This window comes from Corythoichthys intestinalis, chromosome 5 (genome assembly GCF_030265065.1).
Source record: "Corythoichthys intestinalis isolate RoL2023-P3 chromosome 5, ASM3026506v1, whole genome shotgun sequence".
In the NCBI taxonomy this organism is placed as follows: Eukaryota; Metazoa; Chordata; class Actinopteri; order Syngnathiformes; family Syngnathidae; genus Corythoichthys; species Corythoichthys intestinalis.
In genome coordinates this window covers 49,790,307-49,810,254 of record NC_080399.1, presented here as the reverse complement: position 1 = coordinate 49,810,254, position 19,948 = coordinate 49,790,307, and the positions used below count along the sequence as shown (strand labels likewise).

Genomic DNA, 19,948 nt, shown 5'->3' with positions numbered 1-19,948 from the left:
GTAGACAGAAGGGAAATTATGGAATAACGGGAGCAATTTTAACAACTTTAACAGTTGATTCGCAAAATTAAATGAATTGAATGTAGTCTAAAGCTGCTGATACAGAATGGGGACTTGAGTATTTTATTTACTGTTTTAAAATGTTAACTTGATACTGAAATGGTCGTTTATTTAAACCTGTGAGGCTTTTTATACAATTTTTGTAACTAATGCACGAAACATTAAAAGCATCTAATAGCTTGGGGGATATGTGGGATTTTCCACTGAGGTTGTTGGTGTGTTTTGCTTTTTTAAGACAGTTTACAATATTATTTGCACGTTTTACTGACTGACTATGCCATTTCTGTTTGTTATTTATAATGTTTTGTGTTTGTCACTGAATAAACAGGTCAGTTTCTTGTTACCAACCGTTGTGTGTTATTCAAACTCACCTAATTCAGCTGGCTAGTTGTTATCAAGAGTACTAAAACCTTTTTCAACATGAGTCTGACAACTAAGTAAGTGCTCAGATAGGTCGGTATCGGTATCGACCAGTATCGGTATCGGATCGGAAGTGCGAAAACCTGAATTGGGACATCCCTAACTTATGTACAGTATGTTGAATGTATATATCCGTCTTACTTTTCGAGGCTGTGGTCATAAGGTTAATATGAGAAACTTGAAACTGATCAATGTTGCAACTGTTCAATTTTGCACATCAGATATTTTTTTTAAAGAAAAAGTCTTAGCCAATGTTAATTATTTTTATTTTGTTTTTCAAAATATCTACATTTCAGAATATTTTATTTTCTATTTTTGAGCAGAATTCTAGCTTTGTATAGGCCAGTGCTTCTCAATTATTTTCTGTCACGCCCCCCCAAGGAAGACGTAAATGTTTCGCGCCCCCCCAAACTCTCTGCCGCCACTGTAAATAGTATCATTTGTCTATAAAATTACTATTATAAATACGCATCTGCCTAACATTGTGTCCCTTTTTTCTAATAAAGAAAAAAAGTAACATAGATCAACTTATAATAAAGTATAACTTTATTATAAACATTGTTTTGTTTGTAACAGAGAAGACTTGATGTGCATCAATTTGCCTGAATTAAAAAAAAAAAATTCACATCCAAACTAAAAAATACACTCAAAGTACATTTTTGACCATTTGATACAGAAAAATAAAATGTAATAAAATCAGTAAATAATACCAAATTAAAATTGATTAGAAACATTCACTCATGAGGACAATGTGCCAAAAAATTTGACCGAAAAAACAAATCTGAATAAAAGGGGGGGGAGTGTCCTTGGACAGGACAGTTTTTATTTTTGCTGCTCACAGTATTTACCTCCTTTGCAATGATGTGGAGTTATTTTTCAATTAACATGCTAACAATGCTCACTGGCTTACTGATATAACACTGACAAAGCAGGACGATTGTTGGCAATATTCGGCACGTTTTCACTGAAAAAAATCAAGCGGCTTAACAATGAGATTGGGGTCTAATGTCTTTAAGTGGCGTCTTAATTGATTTGACTTCTTGCTGTCTGCTATAATTATTTTTAGACACAGTAAACAGTGGTCTTTCATCATCACCCACTGTATTAAAAGTCAAAGCTAAAAGGCAAACGGCACGAAAAAAGGGCATTCACGGCGGCCGAGGTAGAACCGTAGGTGAGGGCAGTCGTCGTGACGATCCCAAGCCGAAAATGGCACTTCTCGGGCGGCGACGTGAGAACTGGACAAGACAGTGGGTCGCTGCGTGAGTGAGTCCGGTCGGAAAACGGCTTTCGAAAACGGCGGTGGCACACTGCTCTTCATATCTGTTGTCTGTGTGTGCTGAGTGCTCTTCCTTAGTTCAAAAATACTGCGCGCACTCTGAAAATGAGAGCGCCACTGCCACCTACTGAGTGGATGTGCAAGTACACTTTATTCCAGTACGGCAAAAAAAAAAAAAAACCACATAAAACATGTTCCCCAGGTCACATGCGCCCCCCCTGGCATTGCTCTGCGCCCCCCCAGGGGGGCGCGCCCCACTATTTGAGAAGTACTGGTATAGGCTAATGTTCCTATTGTTGAAAGCACAAAAGTGTGTAATAAAGAACTAGCACATTTATATTTTGCATTTTGTTTTCTTACTGTACCGAAAATGTACTGAACGGTGACCTCAAAACCGAGGTACGTACCGTACCGAGATTTTTGTGCACAGTTACACCCCTATGTATCACACATGCATATAGGATAATTTTGAAATTTGGTTAAATTGGGGGTCTCAGAGCGGAACTTCAAGTCACCTGAGGGTTTTCCGCCATATGTATGTACCCTCGTGAGGATAAGTGGCACGGAAAAATAAATATTATATATATGTAAGTTTATGTATGTGTATTTTTAATCTTTCAAACTTTTTATGACGAGTAGTAGTTGTAAAGAAAAATAAAAACTCTTCTCATTTTAGAGAAGACCTCACAATGTTGCGGCAGGAAGTTCAGGACCTTCATACATCACTTAAGGTATGCTAACTTTCTTGACCTGTTCTAATATAACAGTTTTAGCTAAGTTAAGATGCTTTTCTTTTTAGGAAGAAAGATGGTTCTCTGGGGAGCTGAAAAAGGAACTAGACAAAGTCCAAGGACACCTGAAGCAAGTAATTCCTTCAAGATGTTTCACCATGTCTTAAAGTGACTTAATTAATTGTGGAATAGTTTGTCATGAAAATTGTGGTGATGCTTTGTCATGCGGCACAGTGTCACACTGTTTTCTCTCAATCCCACAGAATGATGGGCAGATGAGCTCAGAAGATTCAGGTGGGTGTTGAACAACTCCCACATTATGCATATGTAAGGTGATCACAATGTCACTATTGTGTTTCTGCCCCCATTAGTATTAGAAAAGAAGCTAAACGAATCTGAGACTGAAAAATTTAACATTAAGCAGATGAAAGAATTGTTCGAGCAGAAGGCCGCCATGCTGGCCAAAGAGGTAGTTGGTAAGTGCGGGAATGCTTAGTCCGTCAATTTGCTTTCATGCTTAAATGTGTTTCTTAAAATTGGCCTTGTTACATACATTAGATATCAAGTCCCGTTATGACGAAGAGAAGAGTTTAAGGGAGGCCGCTGACCAGAAACTTTCCAATCAAACTGAACTTCTGCAGCAAGAGAAGAAAGAGAACGAGAGACTCCAGACCGAACTGGTAAACAATAGGTTTCTGATGTACATTTTCCAGAGACCAAAAAACACAAACTTACCGTATTTTTTGGACTATAAGTCGCAGTTTTTTTTTTTCATAGTTTGGCTGGGGGTGCGACTTCTACTCTGGAGCGACTTATGTGTGAAATTATTAACACATTATTATATCATTTCACATGTTATTTTGTTGTTTTGGTGTGACATTGATGGTTTGGTAAACTTGATAGCATGTTCTTTGTGCTATTGTTATCTGAATAACTCTTAATAGTAGAGGTGTGCGAAATTTCCGATTCTTAGATTATTCGCGATTCGGCTGTGGAAGATTCGAGAACGATTCTGAAACATCCAAATTTCGATTATTGAAATATGTCAAGTAAAGCGGAAGTAAAACACACTCAGCGCGCCGCGCGGTCTTCGGGACGCCATGAGGAACAGAGCGAGAGGAGCTAAACATCATGCTTTCATTACCCGGCCCCTCGGGTAATGCCAATGCTCAACTCACGGCTCTAGCTCAACTCATGCCGCGAGATAAAAAAACAACAAACATACCTGACTGCTCCCGACAGCTCCACATAATGGTACGGGAGATATCATATTTATATGGGACTAGATGCAAAATAGACTCGGTGGCGTTAGCAACACATTTACAGAAAGCTAGATGTGGGCGTTAGTAAACGGCCGCCATCTTAAAGCAGTAGACTTCCCTGCAAGGCTGTTGTAGCGAACCTTCCAAGCGAACCTAATTAACTTTTTATCTAAAATACTCCTAAATCGGTAAAATATTGACTTGAATCTATCTTTAAAATAGTTTTAAAACTTTCACATGTTGAAAGTAGACAAAAGGGAAATTATGGAATAACGGGAGCAAATTATCATAATTGTAACCTTACTTATAAAGGAGGACGACTGTCGTAGATCTTAAGACATTCTACAGCCGTATTGTCGAAGCAGTTCACGGACGTGCATACCACGCTCATATTTTTCTATTATTTCCATCTTTATTTCAATGGTAAGTGTCACCCGTTTCCTTTTTTCACCACCTGCACTAACATTCTTGGAACGCATGATTGAAGTCCGCCGTGCGTCCGTCTTGCATGAAAACAAAGAAACTGCGGCGCTGTCACAAATCGTCGTATTTCGAGCATGTCGTCGGATGTAGGAACAAATGGTGAGTCAAATTTTACGTCGGGTGTTGAAAAAGTCGTGTGTCGAAGAGATCATATGTCGAGGTACCCCAGGTTACGTATGATATTCAAACAGATTTCCCAATTCAAATTTAGCGTGGATATGTATTGTTTAAATGAGAACTACCGTGTTTTTCGGACTATAAGTCGCACCCGAGTATAAGTCGCGCCAGCCATAAAATGCCCAATGAAGAGAAAAAAAACAAAAGTTGCACTGGAGTATAAGTCGCATTTTTGGGGGAAATTGACTTGATAAAATCCAACACATAGAACATATATGTCGTCTTGAAAGGCAATTTAAAATAAAAATACAACAGAGAACAACATGCTGAATAGGTGTTCAGTATGATAATGTTACATGATGCATGAACAACGAAATACGAACGTGGCCAGTATGTTCAGCAGCTTTAAACTACATTCAATTAATTTAATCTTGTGAATCAACTGTTAAAGTTGTTAAAATTGCTCCTGCTAATCCATAATTTCCCTTCTGTCTACTTGCGACATGGGAAAGTTTTAAAACTATTTTAAAGATAGATTCAAGTCAATATTTTACCGATTCAGGAGTATTTTAGATAAAAAGTTCATTAGGTTTGCTTGGAAGGTTCGCTACAACAGCCTTGCAGGGAAGTCTACTGCTTTAAGATGGCGGCCGTTTACTAACGCCCGCATCTAGCTTTCTGTAGATAGATAGATTCAAGTCAAGATTTTGCCGATACCGTAATTTCCTGAATATAAGGCGCACCCGTGTATAATGCGCACCCCAAATTTACTTGTAAAATCTAGGGGAAATTATTGTACCGGTTTATAACACGCACCCTAATTTTAGCGCCAATAAATAGAAGAATACAAGAAAACAGAGCTCGTGTACAGATACAGAAATGTCATTTTACTGACTGGTGAAACACAGCACAAGCATAGCACATTGGTAGTTCAAAACATTACCATAAACTGACAATATTTACGGTAATAATATGATTTGACAACTTCTCCAATTTACCAGAATCTAGGAGAAAACAAAACAGATGTGACTTTTCTTTTAAAGGCTGCTGTTTAACTTGCTCGTTTCATCATGATGAATCAATGTTTCTTCCATGGATTGATACGGTAAAATGAAAATGAGAACGTAAGTCGGAAATCTGAGAGAGCTCATCGCTGTCGACACGACAGTAACAATAGGAACTATTGTTATTTGGGTTTGAGTTTCCCGAGGGACAGATATAGTTGACCAACACACACAGGAAGTCTGTGTTGTTACGTTTGTTATGGTCCGAGTTGCAGAGCTGCAATAAACGTTGACTCAAATGAGTTCAAGAAACTAAATTCTGTGCTTTATGAAAAGTGGAAAAAAAGCAAAATTTAACAGAGATAAAATCATTCGGCCGATCAGAGTGAAGTATATTCCGAAACAAAATGGTGACGTCACATACCGTAATGGTCTGCAACGGATCGCCGCATACGTTTTTCAACACAACGTGGCCGTGTCAATAAAATGGGTGTATATATATATATGTATATACAGTGCTGCTCGAAAGTTTGTGAACCCCACAGCGATGGTCAGATTTTTTGTAAAAAAAACTAAAATAACCTTATTAAATGTTAAGTTATACCCAAATCCACAATACTGACATTCCAAATAATGGACTGAAACAAAAGAAATAGTTATATTGTCATTCTTTATTTAACAAAAGTGGTTGATTTAAGAAAAACTCAGATATCATGTGTGCAAAAGTATGTGAACCCCTTCAGTTAATAGGATATTGCGCCTCCTTTTGCAGAGATTACCTCAACCAAACGGTTTCTGTAGTGACTAATCAGCCTCTCACATCTACTTTGGGGGATTTTTGCCCATTCTTCCTTGCAGAACGCAGTCAGTTGAGAGAGGTTTGATGGGCGTCTGGCATGAACTGCTCGCTTCAGGTCCCGCAACAGCATTTCAATGGGATTTAGGTCAGGACTTTGACTGGGCCAGTCCAGAACACGAATCTTCTTCTTTTTCAGCCATTCCTTGGTTGTATTGCTGGAATGCTTTGGATCATTATCATGTTGCATGATCCACCTTCTGCCAAGCTTTAACTTCAAAACAGATGGCGTCAGGTTATGTTCTAGGATTTGACAATATTCCTCAGAATTCATGATTCCCTGGACTATGTGGAGTTGTCCAGGTCCTGAGGATGAAAAGCAAGCCCAGATCTTGACATTCCCACCTCCATGCTTCACTGTTGGGAGAAGGTTCTTTTGGTGGTATGCAGTGTTGACTTTTCGCCAGACATGGCGGTTTTGGTTGTGACCAAACAGTTCAATTTTGCACCTACATCAGTTGATGAAAACTCTTTTTAATTTAGTCTCGACAACACAACTGTTAAAAAAACAAAAAAAAAACTACTGAATTGATTGATTAGGAAATCAGGTTGAAATAATAGAAAATTCCAAAATGTTGAGGGGGTTCACAAACTTTTGAGCAGCACTGTATATATATATATACATATATATATATATATATATATATATATATATATATTTCTGTGTCCATCCATGTACCCGTTTATAATGCATACCATGATTTTACAAGTTGATTTTGGGGGAAAAAAAGTGTGCGTTATATTCGGGAGATTACGGTAAATAGTTACTTCAGTTCGCTACAACAGCCTTCTAGGGTAGTCTTCTGCTTTAAGATGGCGGCTGTTTACTAACGCCGGCTAGTCATTTTGCATCTAGTATTCCATACATGTGCTGCTTATGCCGTCGAGTCTGTCATTTTGCATCTAGTTCTATATACATATGATATCTATTATCTACCTTAGCATTACGTGGACGTAGTTTGTAGTGGGTGTCGGCAGCAGTCAGGTATTATCGTTTTTTTCATCCAGCGGCATGAGTTGAGCCAGAGCCGTGAGTTGAACATTGTTATTACCCGGTTAATGACAAGCATGATGTTTACTCTCAGGATGCAATGTGGTTCGTTCCTCATTGCGTCCCGAAGACTGTGCTGATTGTGTTTTAGTTCCGCTTTACTTGACATATTTCAGTAATCGGAATTTGGATGTTTGTGAATCGTTCTCGAATCTTCTACGGCCGAATCGCGAATTGTCTAAGAATCGGAAATTTCGCACACCTCTAGTAGATTGTGTTTTTAACGTCTTATTTTTTTAACGACTTAATACAGTACTTCTCAAATGGTGGGGCGCGCCCCCCCAGGGGGGCGCAGAGCGATGCCAGGGGGGGCGCGAGTGACCTCGGGGAACATGTTTTTTTTTTTTTTTTTTTTTGCCGTACTAGATAGAATAAAGTGTACTTGCACATCCACTCCGTGGGTGGCAGTGGCGCTCTCATTTTCAAAGTGCGTGCAGTATTTTTGAAGTAAGCAAGAGCACACGGAAGAGACTCATGCAGAGCTGGACTCACGCAGCGACCCACTGTCTTCTTCGGTTCTCACGTGTCCGGCCGAGAAGTGCCGTTTTCGGCTTGGGATCGTCACGACCACCGCCCTCACCTACGGTTCTCCCTCGGCCGCTGAGAATGCGCTTTTTTCGGGCCGTTTGCCTTTGACTTTTAATATAGTGGGAAATGAGGAAAGACCACTGTTTACTGAGTCTAAAAATGATTATAGCGGAGAAGCCAAATCAGTTAAGACGCCACTTAAAGACATTAGACCTCAATCTCATTGATAAGCTGCTTGATTGTTTTTCAGCGAAAATGTGCCGAATATTGCCAATTGTCACAATCGTCCCGCTTTGTCAGTAAACCAGTGAGCACTGTGGTGAATCAGCGAAAATAAAAACTTTCTTTCTGTCCAAAGACCCCCCCCCCCCTTCTATTCAGTTTTGTTTTTTTTCGGTCAAATTTTTTGGCATGTTGTCCTGAAGAGTAAATGTTTCTAATCAATTTGAATTTGTTATTATTTACTGATTTTATTACATTTTCTTTTTCAGTATCAAATGGTCAAAAATGTACCTTGAGTGTATTTTTACAGTTTGGATGTGACTTTTTTTTTTTTTTTTTTTTTTAACTTCAGGGAAATTGATGCACGTTAAGTCTTTTCTGTTACAAGCAACACAATGTTAAAAAAGTTATACTTTATTATAAGTTGATCTATGTTACTTTTTTCTTTAATAGAAAAAAAGACACAATGTTAGGCTGAGGCGTACTTATAATAGTAATATAGACGAATGATACTATTTACAGTGGCGGCAGAGAGTTGGGGGGGGGGGCGCGAAACATTTACGTCTTCCTTGGGGGGGCGTAACAGAAAATAATTGAGAAGCACTGACTTAATAGTTGATTTTATGGTCATATTTTTGTGATTGTGTTTTACGACAGATTATTTGATTTTACAAAAAAAAAAAAAATGCGACAAGGGTGAGACAAAATTCACCCTCAAAATAACTTGCAAACAAACAAACACTTGTAGAACAAATTACTACACTGTGTTTTTTTCCTTGTAACAACTTGAAGTATTTTTCTGTGATTTTGTTTTACAACACAATATTTGGATGTACAAGTTGTATTTTTCATGTGTGGTTACAAGTGACTTTTTCTCGCCTCAAACTCTACAAGGATGTGCCAAAACTCATGCACTCGTAAATAGTAATTTGTAACCCGTAGCAAAGAAAAAACACCCGTAAAAAAAGAAAAATCATTTGCAAACAAGAAAAATCTACTTGAAGACACTTATTACACTGTGTGTTTTTCCATGTTTATTTCACAACCCAAAATTTGGGAATACAAGTTGTTTTTTGTTTTGTTTGAAGTTAAAATTTTTCCATTTTACAGGTAAAATGTTCATTTTACAATTTCAATTCTTTTGGCACTATTTTATCGCCATATCAAAGGTTTACCTGCCAATTTTGTACAGTATCGCGCAGTAGTGGCCGACACTTGGTGCATCAGTCAGCTACAAGTAGAAGTAGTTGAATTTAACGGCTTTGGCTGCACAACACAAAATAGTCTGCTGCGGGACAGAAAGAAAAGAAGACAGAAAGAAAAATGACATTTTTGCACACTGCGTTAAGTGTTGAAAATTGTGCATTTTTTTGTTTGGTCTATGGTTGTGAATTGTTTGAAAGTTGAGGTGTATTCTTGCAGCACTAACTGCCTCTGCGCTGTCCTCTAGCTGCAGCGTCCAGGAGTGGAGGACGTTGAGGTGCTGAAGAAAGAGCTTGTGCAGGTGCAGACACTAATGGACAACATGACTCGAGAGAGAGAGGAGGAGTCTGAGAGCCTCAGAAACCACTATGAGCAGCTGCAGGCTAAATTCACTACCTCAGAGGTGAAATTGAGACACACAATCTACTTTTATACTTTTTCTTCACAACCTCCAGCTAATCCTCTAAGACACAAGTTGGCACCCTGTTTCCCAGGATGCTTGCATTTCCGTGGCGTATACATTAGACCTTCATTTGTCAATCTCTGTGATCATTTCTGGCGGGAAATAAATAATTTTCGCCTTCCTCTGTAAAGAATGTTATCCCCGTGCTTGCGTAAGATTCTTCCCACATCACAGTGCATGGTAGGTTAATTAAGTGCTTCTCAATTATTTTCTGTTATGCCCCCCACAGGAAGACGTAAACGTTCCGCGCCCCCCCCCCCCAATTGTCTGCCGCCACTATAAATACAGTATACTGTATTATCATTTGTATATAAAATTCTTATTATTATAAGTACACCTCTGCATAACATTGTGTTCTTTTCAATATTAAAAGGAAAAAAGTAATATAGATCAACTTACAATAAAGTGTAAAAAAAAAACAGATACTGTAAAAATTACACTCAAGATACATTTTTTGACCGTTTGATACTGAAAATTAAAACTTAATAAAATCAATAAATAATAATGAATTCAAATTGATTAGCAACATTAACTCATCAGGATAATGGTAAATGGTAAATGGTAAATGGTGTTATACTTATATAGCGCTTTTCCACCTTTCAAGGCGCTCAAAACGCTTTACACTATCTCGCCATCCACCTATATGCCACACAATTAGACCCCCCCCCCCCCGAAATTATTAGAACAAAAACAGCAGTGTCATTGGATGGAAGGACAGTTTTTATTTTTGCTGCAGGCAGTATCAGCTCCTTTGTTATAGTGTGGGTTTATTTTGCATTGAGCAACTAGGTATGCCACTTTAAATAATGCTGACAGTGCTTGGTGGTTTACTCATTTAACATTGACTGAGCTGGAGGATTGTTGTCAATATTCGGCACGGTTTCGCTGAAAAAAATAATTCCTGCTCTCCGCTGCGAACATTTTTAGACAAAGTAAACAGACTGGTCTTTCATCGTCTCCCACTGTACTAAAAGTGAAAGCCAAATGCTACATACGCTTCGTCATATTTCCTTGGCTTAGCTTGTCATATCTCTGGTGCTCTTTGCTGTGTGCTCTTGTTTGGTTAAAAAAATACTGCGCACACGTTAAAAATGAACGCGGCACTGCCACGGCAAAAAAGTATGTTCCCCAAGGTCTCATACACCACCCCTAGCATCGCTCTCCGCCCCCCTGGGGGGGCCCGCCCCACTATTTGAGAAGTACTGGGTTAATTGAACATTCTAGTTTGTCAATAGGTGTGAATGGTTGTCTGTGTTTGTGTGCGCTCCAATTAGCTGGCAACCAGTTAAACCCCTCCTGTCACTTTCGTGAGAAAAGCATTACAACTGGATGGTATATTGACTATAATGTATTTGGACAAATACCACAAATCATTCAGCTGATATTGAGCATTTTGACAGTTATTTTCAAGGCCCACACAATACTGTTTTATGACAATGTAAACTAGGCATGTGCCGGTATGATATTCTGATGGTATGATAACCTTAAGCAAAAATCACGGTTTTCACGATATCAAGGTATTGCAATTGCAGCTCTAAAATGTGTTCCATTGAACAGGATTTTTATTTGTCAAAATATATTAGCAAATTGGAACATAAGTATGATGTTAAGTTAAAATAAATTTTAAAAAATGACAAAATATTCTAAATAAAATTAAAATAAATGCAGTTCTTTCGGTGAGCCTATACCCAAACCACAGCTCAACATTCTTACCATCAGAACAAAAGTCGAATTAGTTTCCATAAACAGCACATGTGTACGATTCGTATCATGTTTACATTATACACACACTCGTTCTCAACACAGACAGTTCCCAGAGACAAACACCACATTTTACCACACATCCAACGCGCTAGCGTTAACTCTCGTAGCTGCTGGGAAACGTTCATGACAGTGTTTACTAACCTTTAATTTTGTATAAATGCAAATTCATATTGGAGGTATTGCCTCCTCGGCAACCACCCTCTTCAAACATGTTTTACATGTCGGTTGGAACCTTCTCCTCTAAGCCGCGGTCGTCTAACTTTTCTGTTGCCGAAGTATTCTCATCCCAGCGATTTCATTTTCTTCAATGGGGGAAAATGCTCAGGAATTTCACCTCCTCCAGCCATCGTGCAGCACATCACTGACACTGAGCAACAACCGGCTGGAGAGGATTGAGCCTTGCTCCTGCAAGCAAGGGATTTCTCCATGCATTTTTGGGACATAAAAAATAGCTAATACCTTAGGGACGGTATGACGGAAAATTTTTGCGGTTTTGAAACCTTGACATTTTCATATTACGGTATACCTAGATACTGTTAATCGGCACATGACTAATGTAAGCACAGACTTTCTAAAGATTATACACGTTCTCATCAGAAAAAAGGTATGAAAATTCCACGTTATTCCATTGTTTTGGTCATTGACTATCAAGCATAGGTTAGTTTGACCCAATGTCATATTTTAGAGAAAAAAAAAGCTTTCTGTGAAGATATTTTTTCAACATTGACAGAAGTAGTCTTGTTTTGTTTACTCAAACATCTGAGCATAGCATTCCTTTTACTTAACACCATCGAAATGTAAACGTGCTAATTTAGGCAAAATAAATTATTTACAAATAATGAACAGTGTGTCCACCGTGCAACATTTAACCTTGTTGGCAATCACCAGAGGAATCTGTGTCTGCTTTGCTGAATATTCTTTTGTCACATGGCGAACTAGCCAAAAGCTATGAATAATATAGCATTCGTGGAATAAGAAATTAAATCTAATAATAGGTTAGATATGTCCATCTTAGCAGGACCAATGGGGTGGGCTGATGTCAGCGCTGGGCTCTACATTAACCATTCCACTGGTAGCACTATACAGTATATCCCACTGGGCAGTGGGCACCCTGTGAAATTTACGAATGCACTCCAACACACTGATTATGGTTGCCTTGCTGTCACTACTGCTGCCACGTTGTTCTGCACTCAACTGTGTGAGATGATGGGCGATACTATTGTATTGTGGCTGACCTTTGTCTACGTCTTTTCCTCCCCTTTCTCCCTCTGCCTTCACATATTGAACCCCTCACCAACTCTTAATGTTTCCTCAAGATCCGTAAACTGGAGGTAAAAAACATTTTAGCTGTATGGTTCATGAAATGCTTTGCTTTCCACAATGCTTTTCCTATTTACTCTAATGAAACCTCACATTGTTGTTTAATTTTTGTGCGTATTTGTCTGTGGTCCTTTTCTGTTGAGGTATAGAAGTGCTGTTAATTCATTCAAATTTTGACTTTGACAAACTTTTTTTCAGGTGACAATATCCCAACTTAAAGAAGAGCTGGAAAAGGGTCCTCAAGAAGCAGCTGTCTATACACAACAGATCCACCAGCTGCAGGGCGAGCTGAATAATGTAAAACAGCAATGCCAGGTAATGTGCACACCAATTATGATAATTATGTAACAATTTTATATTTTAATGTATCATACCAAAAGTTGATCCAATTTACCCAGTGTATTACCCCTCAACATTTTAATTCAATTTTACTTACGTGTTTGTAACAGGAAATTTAAAGTGCCTATGACAACAAAAAGAATGTTTATTTCATATTTCCCGTGGTATTTTATGCTTCTGAATGAAATGGACTGCTTGGATGTGTGTGGAAGCGATCGATATATATATTCGATTTTTTAAATCCCGCACCATGAAAATGAGTGACTTTCTGGATTGAGGGGGAATGCTAATGATCGGTGAAGACAATCGACAACCCTGCTGCCGTGTGACATGATCCGGGGTAGGGTTAGGGTTTGCCCGGGGTAGTTTTGTGTCAATTTTCGCTTCGAAAGGCGAGAATAAGACTTGGAAACACCGCTTGGTTCGGATTAGCATGTCTGCTAGATGTCACGCCTCCTAGTTTGTTTACGCTCTCCAAAGCCGAGGCAGGGAAATGACAAAAGCCAGACATAACTCCGGTGGCATAAAATATCTTTCGGGAGGTGCAAGAAGTCGACAGTTTTGACCATTATGGGGTAATTTTGCCATGTCGTACTGAATAAATGCATTTTTAATATTTCATATTCCATTTAGCACATGACTGTTATTTGTCATGACCTTATCATTTATTTAGCAATTGGAGAAAATACTTTGATTAAAAAAAAAAATCCTGTTAAAATATGGCTGAAGCACTCCTCTTTATTGTGGACGTATTACACATCTAAAACGTAGTCCTGCAGAATGAAATGAATTACGGCAGTTTGGTGTGACATTGTTTTGGCCTCTTGGGTGTTTTGGAACAATGATCTGTGTTTCGAATTTATTTGACTATGTTGGATCTGTTCGTACATCTGTATCGTTTTGTATCGGCATGCTATGAAGGTGCCATTGACTCACGCTAGCTTAGCCACTCCGGAGCCCTGAAACTAACAAATAACTTGCAAACTGCATGGAATTTGTTGAAATCAATTCCACCAACTAATTAAACCCCTGCTGACTTTAAGATTAAGCCTAATGTCAAAAATTCTGAACTTCCGCTTTAAGTTTGAAGTTACTCTAAATTGTAAATCCTGATAGGATTTTGACTTTTTGCAGTATTCAAAATAAATAAATGTATGACACCTGCTGTATTGGAGCACATTAGGCACCAGTGCTACTTAGTGTTTTATTAATCAATGACTAATGAGCTAAAATTTACAGTTAGCTTCATTATGTATTCTATATTGCTGTGATTTTACAGATGAAATAAAGCCTGTATAAAAGACATGTTAGCCAGACATCGACAGTAGTCATAATTAACCTAGCCCCGCGCAGGGCTAACGTTACGGTAGCAAGGTACAATAAGGTTAATCTTGTGTTTTTTTCCAATTATCATGTGGTTTCTTTAAATGATAATTGGTCTTACCTATGCCTCCCCTCTTCCTATAGAGTCTTTCTGAAAAGCTGGGACGCAAGGAAAAGGAATATGAGCAGTTAGAGGAGCAACTAAAGACAGAAAAGGCTGCCAAAAAGGAAGGTCAACATAACCTGAGAGAGAAAGAGCGGGAACTCCTGGAGCTGCAGTCTCGAGCAACTGGATTAGAAGCGTCACTGCACAAAGCCAATGCAGAGTTTGGAGAGAAAGTTGAGGAGGTGACTAAGTTGAAAGGTGAAATTACAGACTTGGAGGTGAAGCATGCCGAACTGAGGGTTGAGCGGAAACAGTTGGAACAGCAGAGGGAAGAGAAGGACAGCCAAGGTGCTCAGCAGCAGACAGAGATTGGTCAGGTGATTCCATTCTCTCAAAGCCAATTTTTTTGCGTCTGGGTTCCTCGAGATTAGATTTGGGATAAATTCACTCAAGGATCATCGAAAACCTCGTGGAATGAGAGTAGCCTTAGAGATACTCATTAATATAATTTTAGAGGAAATTTAAACTTCTTGGATGTAATTGTCATAGTTCTCCTATGTGGTCTCTTTAGCTCCATGTAAAACTTCTGGAGGCAGAGAGGCAAGTGGGTGAGCTCCAAGGTCGTCTAAAAGAACAGCGACAGCTGTCGGGGGAGAAACTGAAGGACAGAGAGCAACAAGCAGCCGACCTTCAGCTTAAACTTTCACGTGCTGAAGAGCAGGTAGACATGAGAGGAACATATGTGGATGCTAACTCTGAATTAATGCTGCATACTACAGAAAGGTGGTATGAAATAGATTGTAAAAGAAAAAAAAATGTTTGTTTCTCTATAGATGAGGGAAGGTACGAGTAAGAATACTGATCTGCAGCACCAGCTGGAGAAAGCCAAGCAACAGCACCAGGAGCTGCAAGCATTGCAGCAGAACACTAATGGCAAACTCCGAGAGTCCCAGGTATAGCTCACAACATTAAGAAGATTTTGTTGACCGTCAGCTATTTAAAAAATGTGTATGATTTATGAGTTATTTATGATTACACCACTTTTCAAACAAAGTCCTTGCATGCACCTTTGAAGCTTAAAAGAAATCATTCTCTTCTAAATATTCCCTCAAAAAGCACTTTAAGGCTTTAAATGGAGGGGTCCGGTCTCTTGTGATTTCTCGGTGTAAAAGCACTGGCCTCAGAATGTTTGCTTATGTGCCTTTTTTACATTGTATAAACCTTATTCAATATAAAAAAGGCACAATTTTGCCCCCGAAAAAACTCTGTTTCATCCATCCCATCCATCTGCTACCGCTTACTCAAAGGTCGGGCCGCAGGGGCAGCAGCTTTAACAGGGAAGCTCAGACTTCTCTCTCTGCAGCCACTTCAACCAGCTCGTCCGGCGGCATCCCGAAGCGTTCCCTGGCCAGCTGAGAGACATAGTCTCTCCAGCGTGTCCTCGGTCCTCTCCAGGGCCTCCTGCTGGTGGGACATGCCCGGAACACCTCTCCAGGGAGTCGTCCAGGAGGCATCCGAACAAGATGCCCGAGCCACCTCAGCTGGCTCCTGTCAACGTGGAGGAGTAGCGGCTCGATGCCGAGTCCCTCCGGGATGACCGAGCTTCTCACTCTATCTCTAAGGGAAAGCCTGGACACCCTGCGGAGGAAACTCGTTTCAGCCGCTTGTATTCGGGAGCTTGTTCTTTCGGTCAAGACCCACAGCTCCTGACCATAGGTGAAGGTAGGAACGTAGATCGACTGGTAAATTGAGAACCTCCCATTTCGGCTCAGCTCGTTCTTCACCATTACGGACCGGTGCAGACTCCGCATTATTGCAGACGCTGCTCTGATCTGCCTGTCGATCTCCCGCTCCCTCCTACCCTCACTCTTGAACAAGACCCCAAGATACTTGAACTCCTCCACTTGGGCAGGATCTCATCCCCGACCCGGAGAGGGCAGTTAGAGCAGTTCATCCTTTTCCGACTGAGGACCACGGTCTCTGATTTGGAGGTGCAGATCTTCATCCCAACCGCTTCACACTCGACTGCGAACCGCTCAAGTGAGGGTTGGAGGTCACAGCTTCATGAAGCCAACAGCACCACATCATCTGCAAAAAGCAGAGATGCAATGCTGAGGCCACCAAACCGGACCCTCTCAATGCTTCAGCTGCGCCGAGAAATTCTGTCCGTAAAAATTATGAACAGAATCGGTGACAAAGGGCAGCTTTGGCGGAGGCCAACCCTCACTGGGAACGAATTCGACTAACTGCCGGCAATGCTGACTAAACTCTGACACCGGTCGTAAAGGGACCGAACAGCCCTTACCAAGGGGCTCGGTACACCGTACTCCCAGAGCACGCCCCACAGGACTCCCCTCGGCAAACGGTCGAACGCCTTCTCGAGATCTATTAAACACATGTAGACTGGTTGGGTAAACTCCCATGCACCCTTGAGGGCCCTGCCGAGGGTGTAGAGCTGGTCCACTGTTCCACGGCCGGTACGAAAACCAAACTGCTCCTCCTGAATCCGAGATTCGACTTCCCGACGGACCCTCCTCCCTGACTGTATGCATGAAACTACTTTGAACCTACTAAAGGCGAACCTTGCGTGAACATGAATTCATTCCCAAATACACCTCGGGTTGCTAAACACTTAAAACAGTTAACATTTAAATACAAATAAGACCAATTCTGTATGTCCTTCCATCCAAATAGCCACTAAGGCTGCAAGAACGAATCGATTAAATTGATGAAAATCTATTAATAAGTTAGATGCTAACGAATTTGATAATCGATTTTTGCCGGCAGCTATGAGCAGTTCTGTTTAGGTCCTTGTTTGTGTGTAATGTAAGGCTGCGTGCGTGTCACTGATTAGAGCAAGAGAAAGAGAGTTCGCTGCTACACTCAGGTGCGATTGCTGAATAAATAATATTGTGAAATGTCAAGATTTAGATTGTCCTTTGTGTTGTTAAGTCAGAGGGCCTCCATCAGAAGTGATTAAATGAAGCCAATTGTATTGTTTGTGTTCTTTGTTGATGAGACGTTACTACTTGGCACGGAGCACAAAGCTAGTTAGCGATTATGCTGTTTTGGAGAAGCATATTAGCACTGAGTTATTATTACATCGTAAAGTTGTCTCATTTCGTTTTATAAAGAAACCACACACATAAACCTATTCATATAACAGCTAAGAGTCCCCTAAATTGTCACACAAGACTGTGCTCTTAAATTGCCTTCTCGTTATTCGATTTTGTTGTTGAGTTTGTATAAAGAAACTAAATGAGTCATTGACACAATTTATATCAGTGCTTTTCCCACAAGAAAAAAATGTCAATCAGCAGCACTTTTTTTTTTATTTGAATGAACAGGACTTTTGTGTGATTTGTGTAAAAAAATTCTTTTTATGTTTTATACTCAGAACCTTTATTAAAAATTTCAAGTTTTATGTACTTAGTACAGTTGTAGACTACAGTTAGGTCAGGTAGCTGTAATATTATTTTTGAATGATATAGTCATCCATTTTTTCTTCAGTGTTTCATACAACATGCCTGAAAAAGCATCAAGTTAAAATGTGAAGATCATTTAAAAAAGTAACATTTTTCCGATTAATCGTTCATAAAAATAATAGTTGCAGCCCTAATGGCCGCTAAAAAGCCACAGAAATGTCAGTTCTACATTTAACTACAGATTTTATTTTGATACCTAATTTGATACCAAAATAAAAGATGGCAGGCAAACAAATCGAAGTAATGCAGTACAGGTTCTGAACAATGTTACTTTAAAAATGCCTTCCTGATAATCCTGTGTACTTGTCTTCGTACTGTAGAATGACCTGGAGCAGGTATTACGGCAAATTGGAGATAAGGACCAGAAGATCCAAAACTTGGAGGCCCTGCTGCAGAAGAGTAAAGACATTGTGAGTCAGCTGGAAGCCGAAAGAGAAGACTTGTGTGCCAAGATTCAAGCCGGGGAGGGAGAGACGGCTTTGCTTAACCAACTAAAAGAGAAAAACCACACACTACAGGAACAGGTAAGTAAAATGACAATCTCACACAGAAAATATGCCATTTGTCAAACAAGATAAGAAGGCAGTGGATGATTAAAATCGTAATCATTGTATTGTATAAGTCACAGACACCTATGAGATATTAGTCATTAGATAATAACCGCTACGAGTACTTGAGCATTAGGGTGACTTGTCTTTAGCTCTTAATCAAGGGGCAGAGCACACAAGGATCCCCCCCAATTTACAAATTAGTATACAAACAATTCACAGTAATTAAATACTCAAATGAGTTTGAAACCCCCGCTAATTTAATCAAGTTGATTAAAATGGGTTCCCTTGAGGTCCTCATGTTTTCCCTCACATTCCAAAAACATTGATTTTAGGTTAGTTGGAGACACATGATTTTTCTGGCAACCAGATGGTGTACACGTATTATCTCAGTTTGTTGGGAGTTTGAGTTTTTTGCTCACCCGCAACCTTAAGAGGACAAGCATTTTAGGAAATTGATTCATGCATGCATAAAAACAAATTACAGTACAAAAATGAAAAGGATATAATACACACACACACACACACACGCACACACATATACTGTATGTACAGTGGGGAGAACAAGTATTTGATACACAGTCAATGGGAAAACCCATTGGCAGTGTATCAAATACTTGTTCTCCCCACTGTATATTAGGGGTGTGCCATCTTAGGCACCCCATGATTCAATTCAATTACGGTTCATGGTGCTACAATTCAATTATTGAACAATGATCACGGTAATGACGATGACCACGGTTATCACGATTATCGATGCATCGTACATTACTAATTAATAAAGTAGCCAAACAAATTATGTCCATTATTTATTTAAAATATCCTAATGATTCAAGAGGAACGATGGAAACATGCCCATACAACAAAAAGCTGCCCTTAATCTGCTTTTTTTTTTTTTTTTTTTTTTTTTTTTACACGAGGAAGTGCAAAAACAATAACCATTTTGAAGCCTTGAGACCTTGAGATACTCTTTTTCAAAAGAAGGTGCAAAAACATTTGCTGTTTCAAAGGCAGTTCTTATTTCTCTCAACAATACAGTAAAATTTACAGTGGTGGAATGAATTCAACATTTTGTGGAAACAAAAAAAGTGTCTTTAGAAATAAGACTTCTTTTAACCAGTATACTTTGTTTTCACAGATTTCTGTACTATTTCGCATGTCAGTAGTGTTACCGCTGTACTTAATCCTGGTTTTAAACGTTATGCATCTGGAGTTACTTATGTACACCACCAAACAACACACAACTTGACATGAAAAATAAATGTTAGCGAAGTCGCTAATTAGCATAGCGCTCGGCACTAACTAGTAATATTTCAAAAACAACAACAATAAAGGCTAAACGGTATAAGAGGGGTCTTCCCCTTTAAAAGCAGTCATTGTACGT

General features: G+C 39.4%; 1 protein-coding gene across 4 annotated transcripts in view; it reads left to right on the top strand.

Moving 5' to 3' along the window:
* eea1 (early endosome antigen 1) overlaps positions 1 to 19,948 on the top strand; it is a 66,182-nt gene that overhangs the window by 13,094 nt on the left and 33,140 nt on the right. Inside the window, exons 4-15 of one of the 4 annotated variants that reach the window (XM_057835875.1) lie at positions 2,436 to 2,490; positions 2,559 to 2,624; positions 2,754 to 2,784; positions 2,862 to 2,966; positions 3,049 to 3,170; positions 9,464 to 9,619; positions 12,760 to 12,774; positions 12,962 to 13,078; positions 14,570 to 14,908; positions 15,103 to 15,252; positions 15,365 to 15,484; positions 18,337 to 18,540. In XM_057835875.1, coding sequence (XP_057691858.1) covers positions 2,436 to 2,490; positions 2,559 to 2,624; positions 2,754 to 2,784; positions 2,862 to 2,966; positions 3,049 to 3,170; positions 9,464 to 9,619; positions 12,760 to 12,774; positions 12,962 to 13,078; positions 14,570 to 14,908; positions 15,103 to 15,252; positions 15,365 to 15,484; positions 18,337 to 18,540 — 1,480 coding nt within the window. Of the gene's footprint in view, positions 1 to 2,435; positions 2,491 to 2,558; positions 2,625 to 2,724; positions 2,785 to 2,861; positions 2,967 to 3,048; positions 3,171 to 9,463; positions 9,620 to 12,759; positions 12,775 to 12,961; positions 13,079 to 14,569; positions 14,909 to 15,102; positions 15,253 to 15,364; positions 15,485 to 18,336; positions 18,541 to 19,948 lie in introns of all 4 variants that reach the window. The other 3 variants (XM_057835878.1, XM_057835877.1, XM_057835876.1) reach the window with 3 other exon arrangements.